This window comes from Solenopsis invicta, chromosome 12 (assembly GCF_016802725.1).
Source record: "Solenopsis invicta isolate M01_SB chromosome 12, UNIL_Sinv_3.0, whole genome shotgun sequence".
Lineage (NCBI taxonomy): Eukaryota > Metazoa > Arthropoda > Insecta > Hymenoptera > Formicidae > Solenopsis > Solenopsis invicta.
This window is the reverse complement of record NC_052675.1, coordinates 19,710,690-19,733,395: the sequence shown is the minus strand read 5'-3', so window position 1 is coordinate 19,733,395 and position 22,706 is coordinate 19,710,690. Positions and strand designations below refer to the sequence as shown.

Genomic DNA, 22,706 nt, shown 5'->3' with positions numbered 1-22,706 from the left:
GGTATCTTAAAACCTGCGCATTTATTTCTGCCTGAAGATTCCTAATACCCGCCCCATGTATAACACGTATATTATTCAGAGAAATGCCTTGAGATACGTTTTAACAATTTTGTAGTGAACAGCTATGGCAATATCCCACTTCGTTCTCTCGCACGAGCGTACAAGAAATTCCATCGACGAAGCAGCGCCGAAAAAAAAAACCGTTGGCGCCTTCGAGGCGAGTAACGAGAAAGGTAGGGTCGCTGTTAACGTCGTTGGTTCGCGGCATTCATCCGATCGAAGAATGATCGATATGCATACGTTTACCTCGTGCGGCAAAGGGACAGCGGCTGAGTACGGGACGGTACTTTTTCGACGCACGACCCTCGTTTGAATAACAGTAGCAGGAAATTTCCCTAAACGGTTCCGGCCTGCCGCAGTACTCTCCGGCTGTACGCTGCCGCTGGTAGGCTCGAGTTGCGACGAGTTGCATAATAAAAGAAACGCATTAACTCGAGCCACGGCTATTGGCTGATCTCTCTCTCTCTCTCTCTCTCTCTCTCTCTCTCTCTTTCTCTCCAGTCCTGATATTCTTACTGCTGCATTTCCTGATCGTCGTCGTCGTCGTCATCATCGTACCAGTGGCGCGACCCTTGACAGAAAACGCAGGGTGCAGCCGGAGCGCACGGACCTCCACTACCTGCTCTACCTGCTACATCAGCGTCGGGGTAACGCCCCCCAAGGGGGTTTAGACGCAATTTGAGCGAAGGGTGTGGGCATCTGGCCCACATGCTATCGAGGATAAAAATGATCGGATGTCTCCGTCTCCGAGGATTCGAGTGTCATCTATTCAGACGAGCGTTGTCTGATCTACGGATATTCCATTTGAACAGGTACCGCGAGCGGAGCACCACCTTTAAGAAGGAGGAAGTCGTCGAAATATAGTGTCGCAATCTTTTTCCTACATGAAAAATTGCCACGAACGAGGAGCGCGATCGTAGCACCTTTTGTGAATGCGAGTAAACTCGGTCCAACTGTTAAATCGTACATCTACACGTAGCGTGAACTACGTTGTTGTACAAAAATGTATGCTACTTTCATCGCGAGAAACTTACTTTAATTTTTTGAATATCGAGTTGTACTCTCACTTACAAAATGTAATCGTGATTAATTTTTTTTTCATAAACTTTGCTAGCGCAAAGTGGAACACAATAATTAGGAATTTCAAGGCGTTTTGTAATCGGTGAGAAGTAACAAAGTGCCACGCGCACATCTCGCAGCGACCAGCGAGACGAAGAGTGCTCTAACCGTGAACGCACACACGCACTCACGCCCTTTCGCGAACAATTTATTAGATAGTCCCGGATAACTGCCAATGCTAATAACGCTCGTCGCTCGAGGATGGTAGAACGCGATAAGAGAGACTGCGTCGGGATCTCCAACGGTTTCCGGGTCTTCGCGTACCACACATCGACTGCGAAGCGTTTAGAAGTACGCAACACGCGGGCCGTATCCTCTCTCGCTAGCAGCAGGACGACGATCCTCCCACGCGTGGGATCGCACGCTCCTCGTGGGAGCGACGGAAAGGGATTTCAGCTTTTTCCGGCTGCCTGGCGAGAAAGAGGAGATCGCTGACCGTCGCCGTCGTAGTCGTCATTGTCGTCGTTGTCTACGTAGCTGCTTTACGACGACGAGTCTAATCCAGCTGGGAATCGAGCGATCCCCAAGACTGTAAAGCGAAACGCCATCGTCTCCCACTACACTCATGGACGCTTGCGTTTCATCGCAACGTTCGATATCATGGTGCATTCCAGGCGTAGCGTTTTTATGTTATTACCGCGACACTGTATAGCGGTCCCTGGATAGAGTGTGCCGTTGACAGTTAATAAGTTATCCGTCCAGCCGATAAGATACCCATAAGTGTTACGTTCGGACCATCCGAACGGTAGGTTACCGCCAACCTGAGTCCTCACGGTGGAATATCTTCTAGCTCGCGAGTTAGTAGTCGGGTTCCTAAGTGTTGTAATATGAAATCAATCGCACTTTGAATACAAACGACGTGCGTTATTCTAATGTGTCTGAGAACGTTTCTCGTGAGTAAGGATTATAAACGAGATCATTAATTTTGTAGGATAAAGTAATGGACTATTCTGAAGTAGTGTGCGAACACGATTAATTCCGTTTTATTTTGGACATTGCTTTTCCAATCGGCGTCATGCCGATCGTGTAAAGCTAAGAAATCTACAGAGGCGAAGAAGAAAACTTGCTTGCTGGATGCGCGTTTTATTCGGGCATTTATTTATAGCGACACCTTTGATATCCTCCACGACAGCTTCCTCAATGTGGCGCAATCTTAATGGAACGAGAAGGAACTTTGTAAGAGAGAAAGAGCGGTTATTGTGTCAAGGGCAAAAGGGTCCAATGGCATGCCGAAAGAGAGAGAGCGAAAGAGAGAGAGAGAGAGAGAGTGGGTCATCGGTTTCCCACATTTCTCGAGAGAGCCTCTGAGCCACCTGTTTTCCTTCGCCGACTCTGAACCTTCGTTTTCCCAAATCTGTCAAGAAATCTGTCGAGAGTCGAAGAGTAGTTCGCAAGGTGTATCTCTGACATTGTCGGAAACGCGTGCGCCAGGATCGCCTACAATTCCTTCGTCCTGCGGCCGTCCATTCAGACCGTGCGTGCGCGCGTGCGAGCGCGAGCGGCGGTAACAGGTTCACGTGGATTAGCATAATCGTCATAAAGCATGCAGCCTCGATGAATTATTTATTTGTCGGAACGGCCGAGTGCACGAGAAGGACGGAGAGTAAAAGAAGGAAAAAGGGAAAAAGAAGGAAGAACTTGCGTTGGAGGAGGAGAAGAAGAAGAAGAAAAAACACGTATCGGAGAGTATTACAAAGGTTGTTAGGTGCTTTCGTCTTCCTCCAGCTGAATGGTGGGTTCAGTTCGCAAAAGAAGGAAGAGAAAAAGAGAGACAAAAAGAGAAAGGGAGAAGGAAGAGGCGAGAAAGGCAGGAGAGAAAGATGGGGAAGCTCCTCTCTCTTCCTCGTTTCGTCGAGCGCGAGCCGGCCTCGACATTTGCATATTACGCTGAGCTTTAGGTAGCCAATCCTCGCAATGCGTTGCATTAATTCCTGATTCCGCGACAAGGGAGATGACCTTAACCCACCGTAGGACCAGACGCATATGATTATTGTGTTGGGTTGAAAACATTGACACGTGGTGATTCCTATTTTTAGGAGAACGACTGGTTTTCTTAAATTTTGAATAAATATACAGACATGAGTACATAAAATCATATTTAGAGTTATCTGAGAACAGCAGCAATTTCATGATTTTAACTCTATAATATTTTTATTGTTACTATCATTATATTCTAATCTCATAAAAATCATTATGGTGCAATATTACAATACAATGCTATTGCGAATTACCGTCTCTATGTAAATAATTCAATAATAATTCAGTCGTGGCAACGGTGACGTTGTATTTAAATACGCGAATCGCGTTTGTCAGCTGTTCAACAGAATCCGTTAAAAGATTTGGTTAGAGAAACCAATAACGAATCCGCGCAACGGTCTTCTGTGAGAGAACGGAACGATAGATTGAACCCTTTAAACAGATCGGCGGAAGATCGCAAACATCACGTAGATCCCAAGATGCGTGTCGCATCGAAACCCCCTCTCTCCTTCTCGCCTCTTCTGATAGGCAAAGCAGCAGTCACGGATACCGTGAGAATCTTCGGCAGCGGTCTTCGCTGGTGGCGCATGGTGATGCTTTCATTATAAATCTCCGATGATCAGAAGAAGGGGGAAACGGGGGGAGGGGAGGGGAGACAGAGAAGGTAGTCGGATGTTTGAATAGGAAGAGCCCAGGTAATATGCCCATTTGAATATACCTGGTTTGTACGCGACGCTTGCCCGGTCGTTGCATAATTTAAAATTCAGGGGTGACTACTGGGAGAAAGGGTGAGCGCGAGAGGCGCTACACTAAGGGGGTAGGGGCAGTGGGGCTAGTGCCCCGCACTCGCGCGTTGCAACCCTTCTTCCTTCGATCTGGAACAATAAGCACCGTGGAGAAAGGGTGACCCCCGGTTACGATCGGAGACGCGCAAGCGGGCTATATCCTTCCTCAGGTACCTTAGGCCGCGATTTTGCATAGATCTCCATATGTTATGTATCCTCCTCTTCTCTTCCCTGTTTTCTTTTTTTATGCTGCCTCTGCCGTGCATTTAAAGGTCCAGGTATACGTCCGCGAGCACGCGGTGTCATCCCTATGGGAAAGTGTATGCAAACCATTGTGACCCCCGCCGTCCGTTCTCGCTCGTGAAGGAAGAGGAGAGAAAGGGGGGCGAGTAGGAAGATCACACCCCTGAGATAGATGGTCCTAACGCGGCATCGCCGAACCGTGAGGAAATGTCGAAACCCTTTACTCAACCCTCTCTTTTTCTCTCGCTCGCTCACTTGCCGCACGGTGCACCTTCGCACCCCTCCTCCCTCCCCCCACCGCCCCTTCCTCCGTCATTCGGTCTCTTCATGGCTTTCCACATCGTCCTTTCTACCGCCTTGTTTCCTTCCTTCCCTCTAGGAGACAATTGTGCATACGTAAAAAGCATTCGTCCGTCTACGTCGCGGTATGTTCTCATGCCAACCTTAGCATCGCGCGAGTTTAGCACCAACAGTGACGGAGCGAGGGATGAAACGAGATGGCGAAAGGAGGAGAGCATAGAGTTCTTTTGTTAGGCAAAAGAAGTAACCGCCGAGCGTGCGCCGATGTGCCGAAAGAGCTTTTTCCTCAACCGTTTTTTCCTCGCTTCCATGTCATTCGCTCGTCATCGCTCGCGCGTCTTCTCGAGTATTTTAACGGATACGCGATTTTGTTCGACATGAAATTTGATTTATTTCCCCTGCCATACGCGTATTTCGAGTGATAGGTATATAGAACGGATGTCAAAAGTTGTGTTTCGAAAGTGAAAAAATCGTGAGTGTGTTATAATATCAATTATTATATGAAAAAAAAACTGTAGAGTTGTTTGCATTTTTTTTTAAAGCATTAAACTTGTTTAAAATATTCGATCCTTCAAAATAAGTGCGCGAATCGTTCCGTTTGTGAAAACTTATTGACATCGAAGTTATTTCAATTATCGACTCTGTACGAGAAGCAGCCTGAGAGAATTTCTCCGAAATAAATCACCATTTGGATTGAATTATTTATATTTTAAAGTAAACGAGCGCACCACGTTCTTGAAATTATAAATCGTCATGTCGATAGATAAATATCGACATTCCAAGGCGGAAGCTCTCTGCTCGAAGATGTCATTCGGAATAGCAGCGGAAAAGTAAAACGTGACAGGAAGTGCGCGAGTCAACAACGATACGCACGCGTCTGGGCACTTGCATCCAGCAGGTGTAGTCTGCGCCACGGCCGACGTCCTTTGCACCTGATGAAATTAAAATAAACGCAGTCATCTCATTTTCATCCTCATTAGTATACGACGAACAAGTGGGCTAACGGCTTCCTACGAGCGGCAGAGACTCGGGCCCAGACCTTCTCTCTTTCCATCTCACTGTCTTTTTCTCTTCCTCTTTCTCTCTTCTTTTACTGAGTTTTGCTCTCTCTCTCTCTTTCTCTCTTTTTTTTCCTCTCTCGCTTTCTCGTTCTTCGCTTCATTCACGGGGTAAGGGAATCCCGCATAACATTAAAACCTTTAAGGCCGACCAGGAGAAACGTTCTCCTCTTTTTCCCTTCGTGCGACTACCGACGCGGACGTGTGTATCGCTTGGTTTTCTTCGGGGTCCACGGCACACTTTTCCCGTACGCAAACTACACAACTTACGGAGCAAAGTGATGTATGCAGGGAGCTTTGTTTAGATGACTGCAAAAAACATTGCCTGCTCCAAATCTCTGTCTCTTTCTCTCTATGTGCCCGTTCCCCTTCTTCTCGTGGCCTTCGCTCATACTCTCGTCCATGCTGAACCTCTCACGGTCGCGTGCCAGCTAACCATCTATGAAACAGCCCGTGCCGAGCAAAGCTATGCTAATGTATGCCGCACCATTCGTGTGTGCATATGCACGTGCGATGCATTCCCGCGCGAATACTCAAGGGAGAAGTTGGCTTTTTCCATTTTTTCGCATATGCTTTACTCTCGTCTTTGGTGTATACCGCGCTTGACAGTTTTCGAATCAGCCGTTCGTTTATCTGTCGGCGGAAGAACAGGCGCGGTTGATTCGAGATATCCCGTGTTAGGGTCGATTGTCAAAAGATCGGCGAACCGTGCTATTAGCTGTTCTAGGACAGGTCTGGAAACCGATTAGGAGGCCTACACCTGTCTTGAGAAATATTCTATTAAAATGATATGAAAATGATAAAGCGGTGATTAATGGTGGCGCGGTAAGGTGAAGGATTAATGGCGGCTCTACTGTGGCCGGCGCGACTACTACCAGATCGGTGAATGTGTAATGCTAATGTGAACTGACCGCTGAATATGAAAGCCTGTTACACACTGTTATTCAAGGAGCTGTTAACTTTATTAAGCGTGACAAAACGGGACGCGCGCGCGCTTTTATAAAAGAATGCAACTTGACATCTTACTGAACTTGCAAAACCGCATAAGTAAAACGTTTACTCACACATTAAGGGAATTATAGGCGTAATAAAGCGCGCGCACACACAGCGTGCTATCAAAATCGCGTGTTATCTTCCGAGGAACGTGCACACCGGCCAGAATCGCTAATTAAAAGTGTGCCGTTCCGATGGCGATCAATATAAACTATAAAGCATTGCGGATGGATATGGAAATCTTTGACGCGCGTCTTGTTTCGTAATACACGTATATGATACGTTACGTTTGTGGACTTGGGGAAACGTAACCAGTTTCCAGTGTCGTCGATTAAGCCGTCACAAGATTTAATTATTCGCGTTATTCCCGCATTTTGCTAATCGCAAACCACTGTCATCATTAAAATTACGGAATCTATATTAATTTGATTTTCCCTTGATTTTGAACGTGCATGTCGGTCATCGTGCAAGAACCGCATGCAGAGTCATGTCAATGAACGTCTTTCACGTGTCACTTTACACCTTATATCCCGAGAGAGAGAAAGAGAGAGAGAGAGAGACTCCGCCTTTTGTGTTGCGTTACTTTACCTCAATCTTCCTTCTTTGGTCATAATCCGCGAAGCGCCTTGCGTTTTTAAAAAGGAAGCCGCGGCCGAAACTCTCGACGTCAAATATATCGCCATAAAAAGATTGTTGGAGTATCTGCAATAAATTTACGCGAAATTAGTCTCACCAACGGTTCTCACCGTCTTATTCGCGGTCCGTTATGTCCGCCAAAACCAGACGACTCGCGGATACTCGCGTGGGCGCGCCGCTTCCACAGGTTGACGTGTTTGTGATCGTGAGTACGTGTGTTTGCGTGAGTATGCGTGTGAGTGTCACGGTGAAGTCGGGTCAGCTAGGTAGAATTCTCACGTGTATGGGTCAGACGGGGATCGCCCGTTTGTAGCCCGAGGCCCAAAACGCTGAAACGCGCGACGGCCCCGCTCCCTCCTCCCACCGGGAGGGTGCTGGACTACTCGGCACCGAAAAGCGGCGAGGATCTACCACGATGGTGCCTGGGAAGGTCCTCTTTTGACTTCACGTTCACCACGAACCCGCTCATTTCAAGGACACGTTAAAAATCCAATGACGATTGAACGTGGACGGGAGACAAATATTCGAGATGGGAGACGAATTGCAAACTGAATCGCGCAGCAAAATGATGCGGATGCAGTTTGCGAGTTTACGCATAAATAAACAAGCTCTTTAGTAACTTGCACGCTGCATATAATGAAAATTACAACGACGTAATAATGAAAAGGCGTAAAAAGTAATTGTGCACTCGTTAACAATTTTACATTTATGTGAGTGTACGGGGCTTGTTGTGGCGCGCCGTCGCACGTTTTACGTTCGCCAATATTCGACCACGTCTGCCGGGCTTATACGTTTTACTCGCCACGAATACGGCATTCGATATCAGTGGCAAAATTTTAATTGAAACGCAATAGCGTTGCAGTTTTAATAAGCGGCGGCAATGCGCGCTGCGGACGGTTTTGCACGGTTATGTAAAGACATCTGTTATTAAAAAAATGAAATCGATAGAATCGTTATTGATGCATACCGTTCGTCGTCCACGAATGATAGCATTACTACGTGTCCGTATACACGAAATCATTTCTAATGCACTGAAATGCAATACCAGGTATATAAAATATGACGTACGTATAATGGATTTTTTAAAAAATTAATGATTATTATTAATGGATGAATTATGATAAAGTGTAAGAATTATTTAATAAATTATGAAATACGTTAAATGGTGGCATTAATGAAATTCTGACTGAATTAAAGATTTAAAAATATGTTTGTTATATTTGTTTCGTTCGCACATAAGTCTAAGACACAAAAACAAGAGTGGCGAGGAGATTTAATCCTTTGATAGAATCTAATTAAATTATCGGAGGATAACTGGTTTTTGTTTTATGCTGCGACGCAAGTGGCAACTCGGCGGTCGACCGCTATCGTTAATCAGTGAAATTAATTGAAAACGGATGACTTTAACAAACACACCAATGTATCCAAGGCAGCGCACAGTTATCTCATGCAGCGGACGACGAATCGAGAAAAGAGAGGAAAATCTCTGATAATATCGGAAACTCGATGAAAGCGAAATACGGCGTACGCGAGAATTGCGTCGTAATCAAAACATCCGGCTTTTAAGCCGTCCGTAAAAAATGCCTTTATTCGTTTAAGCTGATACTCGATTGCCATCTTCACGATTACAATATGAAAGATTGTAGAACAGAAAATTACAAATTTAACGCTCTCGAGAATTTGGCGTTATAAAATAATTTACTTATCCCAGGTGTGTAATTTATTATTCGCAACTTGTAGTCCTATTCTTGGCGCATTTAACTCGTTATCTGCGACCTCGCTTGAGTACAGAGAGCACTTACTTTCTTCGAGAGGCTTAATCCTCAAGCAGTCATCGCTCTCCTCGCATTCGCGGACTCCCGATATCCTCGGAGTCGATTTTCATGCAGTGACAGAACGACGTTTGGGCATCATCGTTCTCGTACCTGACGGGCCGTGAAACGTGCCCAGATAACGAGAGTAGAAAGGACATTCCAGTAGTACGCCGTGCCAGTGCGTAAGATTGAACTTACCGGACAGAATGTTGCGTCGAGTACGCTCAATAACGGATTTACGCTTTAAGCATCGACCGGTTTCAACGTTAACGACGCAAGGCGACGCTTCGCTTCGAGGATTTTAATTAGTGTGATCGATATTGACACTTTTTAAAACCCAACGTGATACGTGATGTATTTCGTAAGCCCGCCGATTTATATTCGACGCTTTCAGCGACATTGAAAGAGAAAGCAGAAATATGAGACATTTATAATGCGCCTTTAAACAGATCTTAAAAATATACATATTTTTATTCTATAAACATATATTATAACTATGAAGAAAAAAGAGAAAAATATTTTCTTTCACTAATATTTTTGAGACGACGTTCGGCGAAACGCAATAATTTAAGTAAATGTTGAAAAATTTTTTGCGCATATGCTGGAAGAAGAAGAATCTGTGAACGTCGAATAAATGGGGTTAACGTTTAGACGACATTCCTCATAAACCAGTTGGGATTATACATTTCATCGGTACCGATGCCCGAGATGATAATTATATTCCTTCTGTTAATAATAAATATATCGAGACAAGTAATCTGCCAAGTATCTCGAGGAGACACGCATAAATCCAATCCGAGATCTCGATATTTTTTTTTCTCCATTTCTTAGACGCAAAAAGTAAATGACGAAATTGCGCAACGGTAAGGAGCCAATAACACACCGCCTGCTCCCGATGTTTGCGTAGATATTTAGAGTACGCCCCGGGGAGTACCGCGAACGCGCGAGGTTTGTGGAAAAAATTAAATGAGATTAACACTTAACAAATTAAACAAATTCCGCCATCGCGTATAGACGACTCGGCGGTGTGGACGAGCAAATATTGCGTCGATAAACATTCCCGCTTCTGAAAAGATCCGCTTGTCTCCTCACTCTGCGGACTTCTCATCTTCGACCTCGTCTCGCCTTCTTCCTTTACGCTTTCCTTCGTCCACCGCACGCATCAACTCGTGGATTTACGCTCTTGACAGCCTGCTAGGAGAAGACAGACGACCTTCTTTCGAAGCATGCAACCAGCCACGTGGATCTCGAGATCCCATACGTAACGGATGGCAGCGTGTTTTCACTGTACCAAATATAAATGTAGTTAAATAATATATTGATATAATAAATTTATTTCCTCGATTTTTTTTTTAAATCATATTTCACGAAAAATTATTTATCATTTTATTATTTCCCAATGATACATCAATTGATCATCTTGTTAAATGATTCGTGCCTGAACATAACATATTGCTGCTTTACAAATATATATATTCAAGTATATATTCACGCGCACATTGCTCGTGAAAAACATTGATCACGTGTTGATCGGTTTCTCCAAAACAAATTTATACGATTATCCAAATAACGTACCTTGCGCTGCGGCTGTCAGGAGCCTTGTTCGAGCTCGCGGTGTTCCAGGGAAAGCCGGACCGAATGGGACGCTCGCGGTAGACGGCGACAAAAGGAAGAGAACGTTTCGGTGCCTTCGCGAAAGCGTGCCGGTGCTCGGATCGGCAGACGACCGATTTCTCGAAACTAGGAAGTCTGGCGTGGTACACGGCCGTGTTGTAAGGCGCGCGCGTGCGTGTGCGTATGCGCGTGCGTGTGCGTGAGCTCGCGCGAGAGTGTCGCGCCTAGACGCGCCGGTCTCTGCGAAGCAAGAACTTTGTGGGAGACCGGTCGACGTGACTCGGTCTCTAAAAATAGCCGACTAGAATACTGCGAAAAATCACTGTTTTTACGATAATTACCGTCACTTAGTGCCGCAGCGCCTTTCATCCACTCCTAGGACCCGTCCACGCGTACCTGACGCGCTCAACACTTCATCGGTCGAAGCTCGGCTTCACGACGACGATGACGACGTTGTCGCGCGTGAGACGCGCGTCAAATCTGCGAACGAGCCTGCTTGCCTCGCGCGCGCTATCTTTTGATCCCTGTCACACAGGTCCTCCGTGACACACATGGGAAAAGATGGAAATATCTATGTTTTCAAGATTATCGCGTTACGTGCATCAAGATTCGTCGTTGATGTCACGTGACAGGGAGAATTGTGGTTAGAATATATAATAATTATCTAATCAAAATGTTCGACGACTGAAAATTCTACTGATACCTTGATTATATCCGCTATCTCAATCATCTCTGCGTTATTTATAAAGCTTTGATATTTACAGATATTTAAGAGACAGAGAAAGAACGTCCGTGTTGAGGCTTAAAGTTCATGGTGAGAGTCCGTGATGCAGCCCCCGCGATCTTTTTAAGAGATCGTTCAACGTTTGATAAGCGCGACGCGAAAATAGCATACCCGTTGCAACGAACGTGTGTGATTTATCGCGGGAACTCCTTTCTCTGGAAAATGTAGACTCGAGTACGGTTTATCGGGGCATGGTCAATGTATCAAGGATACAATCCTTTTACACCAGTCCGCGTTTCAAATCGCAACTCGCTCGTTACACAAAGGACAAAGTTCAAACGGATCGAGCCGCGTTCAAACACACACACACACACACACACACACACACACACACACACACACATACACAGCCAGAAATATTCGGAAGGCTGAGAAAACGAGAGTTTGCTATTCACCGCGCGAGTGAAACGTTTCGCGTGACGTCTTTGCCGCATACGCCGCAACGTTAAAGCCCCGGTGCAGCGTAACAACGTGTGTGGGCACGTGTGCTCGGATCACAAAGGTCGCGCGATATAGCAGGATTCGGCCACCGCGCGCTCCCGTGGGCCTTTTGCCTCGCGAGGGCGCACGTAGGACCCGGAGCTCCGGGCTCGCCGCGCTTCCCTTCCCCAATCTCGCAAATCTTCCTCTCCGCGTCTCTCTTCTCCTCCCGCTACCTGCTCGCTGCTCGTTTCGTCCTTCCAACGCGGCGATTCAAATAAGTCAACCGGATTTTATTCTTGTCTCTCGGATATTCTTTATAGCGCCGACCCCGGGGGCCTCACCGTTCTCCCCTTCTCTCACCCTCTCCCGCGCCTACGTACACGCGCGCCATACGTTATGAACGCAGCCAACAGTGTATATGCGCAAAGTACAAGGAGCGGAGGCCTACAAGTGAGGCCCCATGTTCGGGGTCTTACTTATTGGACAGTTTACACGCCGCGTGTTTTCATGCTCCGCGCAGTCCCACGGAGACGTATTCGCGCCGACCGCTATAAAACATCCTCGTTCCTCCTTCTAAACATAACGCATTCCACTGGCAGATTAAGTAATTTACTTCCTTCACACATTCTTACGCGTGTACGTGTAAACTCAAAGTCTTTTAATTTATCTAGAGATATTATATGCGCAATCCGTATTTTGACAATCGATAACGTACCCGAACATCAGCAGTATAATCAAACGGAGGCACGTTTCATACACATGTCAATATTTCATCAACCGTATAGCGTCCCTCGTACGTTATCGCGTTCGTAGTACCGCGATTAAAATCACGGACGCGGCGGCGACGGCTGAAGTATAGGTCCTGCGAGTGCAGATGGGAAAAGATACGTTTTCGATCCGCGTGGACTTTGCGAATGTATCGACCCCGGGGGCCTTACGGGCCGCGGTTAAGGGGCCGGCATAAGTCTCCGGGAATAGCGGCTAATAATATGCGCGCGAAGTTTATTTCGCCAGTGGATTCATACGTCACGGCTTTATTGTGCGTCCGTTTCTCCGCGGGTCCTTCAGAGGGGAGGGATCCCGTGAGACGGCGTTTGCATGAAAATACGCTTGGTGATTGAGTACTTTAGAAAATTTAAGCGCTATAGATTACACCCCGCGAGGGAAACAATATTGTCCGACGGTGGCTTTCGGTCTACCGCGAGCAGCCGTTACGACCGATATTCTTACAGACAGAAGACTCTGCGGTGTCGCTTCTTCCGTCGAAGAATCGAACGAGCAACAACGACATTTACATATGTAATTATACTGACACTTTTTATTGAGAATGCTCGTGCCGCTTGGCAGTCAGATAACCTTTACTCTTTTTTTCTATGCCAAATGAAACTTTGTAATGCCTACGAACGTACATGCGTTTCATAACAGCGTACGGCTGTCAATAGTGACGTAACGGCAGACACAGAAAAAGTACATGTGTTTTGTTTTTCATTTTTTTTTTTACGTTAATGATAGCAGAGTGGATTTTTATTTGATTTATATAACTATTTGTGGGCCAATAATTGTACAATTTATCCCGTGATATCATTTATAGCAATCGAGAGGCAATAATAGGTCATCAGTAGGGTTGTCTCCCAACCATCATCGATATAGGATTTATCTGGGGTAATCGGGGGCTTTTTTCCTCAGAGGGAAGCCGCGAATGGGCCAAGCGACGTGCACGTGTGTATGTGTCGAGGTGAAAAGGTATTATATATATATATATACCGAGGGAGAAAGAAACGCGAGCACGGCGAGATGTCCTCCCCGCGGCGAGATCCGGTCGGACAGATGATTATCGGGTATATAGGAAATTGAAAGGGTGTCTAAGGAGGTGTCTAGGCACCACTCCGCGGGGGCGGTTTTCTCAACGGGGTGGCACGGCTCGACTTATGGGGTCTTAAGGGCGTTCGGATGCGGACACCCACACGGAAAGATGGTGCTCGCCGATAGCCGTTGCCCACCACGGATAATAGGTTCTACGGGTTTCTTATAGTCCCGCAGAAGTCACCTATCTACTTCTTCGACTGTCTTAGCTTATCCTCGCTGACCGAACAAGGATAACCTTCGCCCTGCTATCTCCTTGCCACTATCTATCCTCCTCGCGCGACCCTCTCTTCTCTTCTTTCTTTCGATCAGGTGCACACCTCTTCGCGTTCCTAGATCGCTATCTGCCAAATCACTATCAATCATCCGGGTGATCCGGACACCGGATGCTCGGACCAATCTCCTCTAAGCCCTCTTCTTCTTGCTCCTCGCTCGCGATAAATAAATCGACCGATCGACTTTAACGAGCCGTCCTACGTGCGAGAAGACTCGCTGCGTGAACGGGCGGAAGAGTTTACAAGTATTAAACGCGGCAGGAATTGGGAGTCGACGTTGCTTGAAATATATTTATTCCCGTTACGTAAAAAAAAAACTCATCAATGAATAATAGTTTTGTATATCGAGCTAATCATGTATATATATACATTAAAAATTGAAAGGTTTGTTTTACTTTGGAATAAATCTGCCGCGGGGCAGTTTAAAGTGAAATTCGAGGACTTCTGTATCGTCCCGCTCGAATCATCGATCATGCTCTCTAATGGCTAACAAAAGTCCGGACAATGCGCGACAGGATTCGTCTCGTTCCCGACGAAAGCCGCGGGCCAAGCGAACGCGAGCTCGTCAAATCGCAATTAGACGGACGATTTAAAAGAGATTTTTCACGATGATGATGATAGAGTACCGGCGCGCGGCGCACAGATCGCCCCAAACTCATCTCTATCGTATACGCAGTCCTTTTTTTTCCTGGCATACGTAACGTTTCTTAATTAACAGTTTATCGATTATTAGCGACGTAACATGTAAATGGCGCTTCATAAAGCGCGATGCACGCGAAAATTACACGTTACGTATTCACGCAATATTCCTGTGAAATGTTTTCTGATGTGCTTCCTAATGTGATCGTAAAATCATAATAGCAAGAAAATCTTTTATAGATTTCGAGTCTTTGCATTCTGAGCATGCGTGGCGACTAACTTTCAACAAATCTCTATCATTTACTCAATATTATTGCAAAATAGTTACGAGTACCGTTCACGAATATGTAGAAAAAATAAATAGAAATTTGCTAAAAACGATGTAATGTTTGTATATTTACATAGTCTTCTCATGTAGGAGTCAAAATACAGATAGACAAAATAATGTAAACACCTTGAAAATACATTATTTATTTTATTAATAAAAGAATGGCTTATTATTTGTTTTTAATGCAGACTTTATTCTTGAAATAACGTCAGACAATGCTTAAATAAGCACCAGTGTAATGCACCAGTGAAATATTTTTTTGGAAGAATATCTTTTAAGAGGCATTGAAGGTTATTTCAGAAATATTGAAAAAGAAATTTTTTTTTGTTTTTATTCTATTTTTCAAAACTGCTTACAATAACTTGATGATATTTAAATCAGGTAGGAAAAAACGATGAAATTTTTAGAAACATAAAGCAATTATGAAAAATGATGTGAGAAGCAAATTTCTTCCTCCAACATCACTCTAATAAAGTCTGCTCCCACCCCCTATATTTCGAAAATGGCTCCAAATTACGGGAAACTGTGCAATATGTGTCCGATCATTTCGAGGGGCTACTTTATCCCTTCAATCCCTTTGAAAGAGTAGCGTCTCGAAATGATCGAATTCGTATTTTCACAATTCGCAGTTTTTCACAATTTTGAACAGTTTCCAAAATATGGGGAGTGGGAGCAGAGACTTTACGAAGCAAATACGAGCGCAAAAGTGCATATTAGACGAGTATCCAGGACATATTATTAATCCGCTGTTTGTAAGTCGACTCCTTGTAACATAGAGATCGTATTACGCCACGCGCAACGATCCGAAACCGTATCACCTCACGCGTGTGAGGTTTATCATTATCGCGTGTGCCGATAAGTATCAGTATTCATTAAATATCTAAATCTAAGTGTGACCGCGCACGTAGGCACGTCGCACATGTGGCACAATTTTTACCGTTAAATACGCGAAATGACATTTATTATCACATGCCAAATATTATGCGTGAATGATGAAAAAAAAAAGAAGAAAACTTGAATCGCTGTCGAAACTAATATTTTTAGCACGTCGAATCGAACGAACGAACAGCTTTAAAATGCGATTCGAAGAATAGATTAATCGATTGAATCGGACAGATTTACTATACGTGTTACAAACATTTGTCTGGAAGACGCTAACCCATGAAACAGGACTCGAGATTTATTGTTAAATTGAAGTAAATCAATCTGGTTAAAAAAATAATCGTATACGGATCTTAATGTCAAAGATTATTCTTGTAAAATAAATTTCTCTCCAGCGTTGTCGCGATATCGACTATCGGCAGCGTTTATGTCATCCATCGCGAATTTAACGTTAAATGCGCGTATAATGAAGACTACATTAGCACCTGACATATTGCCCCGTCGATTGTCGCTCGTACACAAAATCGACACACGTCACATTCTCACGTAAAGCCGCGTCTCTACAAATAAAACTTTCGAGCCTCCTTCTAAATACCTTACAATCACCGGCAAGTTCTCGAGCGCTTTATTCAGAAATAAAGATTCGCCGGCCGATAAACGGCGTAGAATCGTACAGACCGAACTGGCCGCGCGAACGAGTGTCGAATCAAATATCCCATGGCCGATGGGGGACCATTGGCGGCGGATTTTACATCGTCGAGTTTACTCGAGCGAGGCCGCATCGGATGTGGACGCACGCGGTATCGTAGCCGATAACCCACTTCGGGCATCTGGAATCGGATCCGAGATATCCAAAACCCGATATCAGGGAGGGATTTCGAGGGGGGAGGTCGTCGTCGTCGTCGGTAGGAGGCGAAAAAAAGCGTGCAGGCGGATACCTCGACGACAACGGCGCGCGGCTGTCGGAATGCACATAAACTCGCGGGTTTAACCAACGCGTTGCATCGCGCATCGCGACGACTCCGGGGGCATCGGCTTGAGTCGCTCTTTCGCCTACTCGCTTTCGTACAGCGAGAGAATACGCAACCCTTATTTTTGCCTCGAGGACGTGCACATGCTCGCGCGATAGGTGCTCAAGGCATCCGCCGGCGAGTTCCCTCCTCTCTGCTCCCCTCTTTGTGGACCCCGATCAGCCATACCTTCCCGTCGATGAATAACAGACGACCGGTACGTGATCGCGAAAATTATAAGCCGGTATATTAAAACTCGCCGTGTCCTGTACCTGTAGACAGCGGTCCGCAAAACTGTGCCAACCACTTAATTTACGACGGGAATGGATACGCGTCGCCGATAACGAACAGAATTTCGCGACGCACGGAATTTTGGAGGACCCGTTTTGCACGAGTTTGATCTGGAACTTGACGAATGAATGGGACGATAAAGATAATTAAAACGTTAAGAGAATAAACACGGGATTAGCATGCATATGTTTTATTAATTTATTTAAATATGTTTCACTAATAAGGAAACTGTGTCCATCACCGATTTTGATGACCTTTGGATATATTGTAGAACATTAAAAAAATATTAGATTCATATTTCTTTTATCTGCTCATCTCGAGGTTTAACATGTTGAAACATCTCCTAGAAAATAATGCATTTTTTAGCCAATATCTTTGAAACTATGAGGTATATGAAACAATGTTTCAGACAAAAATGTTATGGTTTTTTATACTCTTTATAACAGTATATTCACTTTTTTAAAAAATCAAATTTTTAAAAATCCATTATTTTTGAGGGGGTGTTTTAACCCTAAATGTCGAGATAAACAGATAAAAAGATATGAATGTAATATGAGTTTAATGAGTCTAATTCCACATATCTAAAAAAACCTCATTAAAAACCGGTGTGGGACAGTTCTGGCCGTTTCTTTATTAGATGTATAAGTCAATTTAAATTCATTAGAATGTTTCAATAATTTATTATATATTAACGTATTAATTGTGTAATAGAATTAAGTAATATTGTCGTGTTAAGTAATAGCGTTAAGTAATATTGTAAATACTTAATGCATTATTAAAATGGCTTTGATGACAGATGTGATTTGCACATGTACAAGTTCCTTGAATCTTCGCAAAACCTTTTTACGGAATAAACCTGATACAATTGCTCTTTTCAACTTGAGCAGATTTGAATTCAATTAGAATTTTTCAATAATTTAGTATTTATTAACGTATTAATTGTGTAGAATAAGTAATAGAATTAAGTAATATTGTCATAAATACTTAATACATTATTAAAATGTTAATGGCTTTGATAACAGAGGTGATTTGCACATGTACAAGTTTCTTGAATCTTCGCAAAATTCTTTTACAGAATCAAACCTGATACAATCGCTCTTTTCAACATGAGCAGAGTACGTTCGGAAAACGCTGTAGTTATCTCATGAGATCCATTCAAGCAGATTCTTCCATGGGCGTTTCATCGATCCTATCTCGGTGCACCCGTTCCACTACACAAGAGCATCCAACCGATCTCGCCGACGTTCTCTACAAATCGAATCATACGTGCAGGTCCGAATCAATGACACCGCGAAAAAAGCAATCGTTCCCCGCTCTTTCCGGCAGCTGCTGAAGAAGAAGAAGTCCTCGAGTTCCACGTAAAAACGAGTTTCACCGTGTGTCCGGTTTGGCAACGCCGATGGTCCATTCACCGTTAACCCCTGAGATAGGTTTGCGGGAGCTCGAAGATCACACCGGAATCTACGGGCGCGGGGGAAGGCGGAGGGGAACAAAACTTGTTATTCCCTAAAACCGAAGTCTCTGGTCGAACATACGAGCGTACGATGATACCTGTACGTATACCTCTCCCCTCCTCTCCCCTCTTCACCACTTTTTTGTTCTGTCTCTCTCTCTGCTTATCGATCCTTCTCTGTCTCTCCATCGTGTCTTCGTCTGATATGGCTGGGCGTATCGTTGCGCTCGGTTACCAAACTGGACATAAATTAATCCCGTCAAATGTCCTCATTCGTTACCCGATCCTGGAGTTCCCCCTGGCCCGTTCTCTCGGGCACCGCTAAGCAAGGTTAATCTTAACTTATAGGTATGAGGCTTGCGTAAGCCTGTACCCAAACCGACTACCTGCCAGCAGCGGTGCCTGTTCGCCCGTTCGCCCGCTCGTCTGCCGGAACCACCACCATACCCCGGCACCTTTCTTGAAGCCATGCACACCTGAATCTAGCAAAGTGGCACGAATTTCTGAAATGCCGAGCAAGCACCGATAACCGCGATAAACGATCCTGTCGCTGCACGCTAATCGACGAGATAAGCTAATTAATTTTCAGTGTACAAGCTACTCTCTTCATGAAACGTTCGATAAATCGTGTATTTGCTATAATCCGAAATTTCATTGATTATTTGATAAGAGAGAACTCGATCCATAAAGACGACTGTAATGTTCTAAATTATTTCCTAGATAAGATTTTTGAAAAATATTAGCGTTATTATGTTACATGATTCCCGTGAAAGGACAGCATACAGTTCAAGTATTACGTAAGAAATTAATATAATCATATGGTTGACAAAAGTTTATCTTCTTGTAATAAATCTTGTAGATAAATCACTGTATCTCTATTGATCAGGAAAAAATCGATACTGAATCATGGTTTACGAATATTACAAACCCGCCGTAAAAATGATGCAACATTAAGATACAACTGCAGTACTCAAAGTACAACTAAGGATACCGAATTACCGGTTTCACGGGAGTCACCTTATCAGGTATTCAATCGCGGAGTCTGTCGAACGTTCGATCGTGTTCGTGAATGATCTCGTCTCCAGAAATGGCCACTACGAACATTTATAAAAGGAGAACGCGCTGGAAGTAGTTCCAATGCTAATGGCAAAAAGAGACGAATTTCCGCAAATAGACGTCGACGAATAAATTATTTTGAAAACAAACATGAAGTAAGAAGCAACGTGTTACTGCTTGCGTGTCAACAAATTAACTATCAGTTGATCGCGTATACTACAAAGTTGGAAGTAAACTTGGAAAAAATTGAATGAAAATCGCGCGCGCGTGCAGATGTACAAAAAATGAGCAACCCTTCGAAGCAGAAGTTCCAAGAGACACATAATTTGTGGTGTAGCGACCCCGCGAAAGGACGAGCATTAACTACACCCTGAGCTATTGTTCCGTTTCATTTCAGGGCGCCACGGGCACTCACACCCCCATCGAACGTACGCGGGGATAACGCATCCCCATGCCAGGAGTCCGCTCAAAGTTATCGCGCTGGCTATAAAACAATACTACTCTGTTACAACGAGAGAGAGAACATATTGCGGTTATTGTTGAATTAAGCCGTGTCGCGAGGAAGGGTAGATTTTACCATATGAACGTAAATTTACTCGGTCATCGATCTGCTACGCTCACATTGGTTAACATTGATACAAAATTCTTTTAAATCCCTTGTATTTTCAATATATTAAGTTTTTTTTTCAGAACTTGTCATTACTTTGTGCAGTACCACGAAATGTGAAAAAATTTTTCGACGGGAGATGAGCATAACGCGACTTCCCTTCTTTTGATCTTCTTTTTTAATCATCTTGAACATAAATACAAGCGTGATAAATTTTATCGATCAACTATTAACGAGTCGTCAACGATAGCGCTATTTAAATTTTGCACCATCTTCGTAAAACGAAAAGATGGAATTCCGCTTCAACATTTTCGTACGTATTTCTTACCGTGCGTGATACAGAGAAAAAAAAAGAAGAAAAGGGGGTGAAATATCGAGTGCCTTCGGTATCTCTGGCACTTTCATCCCTTCGTGATCGCGCGGCGCCGGTGGATTCAACCTATTCCAGAATCTCCCCGAGGTTCTGGTACGACGGGGTGTCTCGCGATTTATGCAAAATGGTACGTAGCTCCCTCGGGAGCTTCTCAGCCCGGTCGACCCTCTATCTAACACGTGCGCAACCGTAGCGTGCCGGGGGCCCCTTCGGTACCACCCCCCGTTTTCTTTTTCGTGGCTTGCGCTCGTCGGGAGGTCGATCTCAGGGCAGAAGGGGCCCTTCGTACCTTACGGACGCGTATTCCTACGTATTCCTCTGAGCGAACGTGCGAGCGAATGAAGAAACGAGCGCTCGCTCCTCCCGACCCAGATGTTTCGGAATTCTTTCATCCTTCGAAATTTCTGTAGCAAGTCAGATAACGTAGCGGAGTGATGCACGACGAAACGGGTGTCTGGATTAGCCTATTCAGTTGGGACTTGGCGATTGTGGCTTCTCAATCGCGATGCATCACTGTTCACTCGAATTTACTCTCTCAAATAGTTGAAAAAAGAAGTAGAAAGAAATATTAAAGTTCTATGAATTAGGTGTTTCGTACAAGCGTTTATCATTGTAATTAATTAATTATAAGTGAGCACATATTAATATCACGAAAAAGGATTTGAAAGTGAAAAGAAAAAGAAGAACAATTATAGAAATACGTATACTTTACAATATAAAGGGTATACTTTTCTAAATTGTAATTGATATGTAGCACGTGTCCGCAGAAGCTTTCATTCTCATCGAAGGGTGTCGGAATAAATAGGCACTTACGAGCCGGATGATCAAGAGGGACCGTGGATCATTTAATTTAATTACCTCGCGGGGGTTAATAGAAGAGATAAAGGTGGCTGCGCCTCAAACTGGATATTATACATCGTGGCCGAGTGTCGCTCTACAGAACCCTCCAAAAATAAATTCTGCCTGACAAATGCGCGGAGCATTTTGATTCCCCTCTCTTTCTCGCCGCCGTCGTCGTCGTTAAAAACTTTCGCATTACTTCACTCCGAATAAGACATTGAAGCAATGCGATGGAGATGTGAGAACGGTCTATCTTGTGGCTGAATCTTTATTAAAATGGAGGAGTTTGTGCGAAGTGGATAATGACAAGTGTATTCTACAAAGCTTCTTCTTAGATGTCATTTCTTGCATTTAATTGTAATTACAAATGTTATATTATTTATAATAGATACAAAAAATATATTTTATTAAAAAGAAAAAAAGATTTTTTAAAATATAAAAATATGTTGTTGAAACGTTATGGTATTGGCCAGGCTGACCCTCGTTCCAGAAGTCAGCGGCGATTTAATTTCATAAACCGCAACTGTTGCCTCTATTTAGTTCGAATGGGAGCGCGACTAATAGTTATGATCCCTGTGCCAGATTCTTAATCGAGTTCTTCCCCTTTGGCCTGAAATCGCAGCCTGCGGTCAGACTGTCAATAATGTTAGATACGAAAATTGTTCACGTTATTTTCGTCACAATATAATATATATTTTAAATCTTTTAAAACGTAAAAGGAAGATCGAAAGACTTTTGGACGCTCCCTATTGATTAAGCCACTCCTCTAGCCGTACGAATTCTTCGACTGTTCTTGCGACACCCACCGCTTCGAAAATTCGCTGGATTAATTTAGACGTCATCTTTAATCCAAAACCCGGTCTCTCAGCTCGCCATGCCCACCACGGACCTCAGTTTCTCTTTCGATAATTTCGACGGGCGGTCGCATTAACGATATCCTGATGATACGTGGGGGGGGGACAGGGGGGAGAAGCGGGAGTCAATTCAACTGGAGAGGAAAAGTGAGGAGAGGAGAGGACGGTTCAGTGTGCCGCGCGGATGTCTCCAGCATTGTATGCAGATGAAGAAGGCAGGGCGACAATGACTCGGGACGACGGTCGGGGACCTGGGCCCGTTCGTCTTGAACCGAAAGAAATCCATCCGCCACGAAAGGGGTGTCGCGGGGCTCGGCGGAGGGCTCGGCGGAGGGCAGGGGGCTGCCTGCTTTGGCTCGTGCTTGGCACACCAGCGTGCTTGCCCTCCTCCGGCACCTCCTTCCAGACACGCTTATGTACTACGCGTCC

General features: G+C 44.5%; 1 protein-coding gene across 1 annotated transcript in view; it reads right to left on the bottom strand.

Moving 5' to 3' along the window:
• The window catches only part of LOC120359106, a 52,961-nt gene extending 33,944 nt beyond the window's left edge, over positions 1 to 19,017 (bottom strand). The window contains exon 1 of the mRNA XM_039455435.1: positions 18,828 to 19,017. Coding sequence (XP_039311369.1) covers positions 18,828 to 19,017 — 190 coding nt within the window. The remainder of the gene's footprint in view (positions 1 to 18,827) is intronic.
• Positions 19,018 to 22,706: the final 3,689 nt, after the last annotated feature.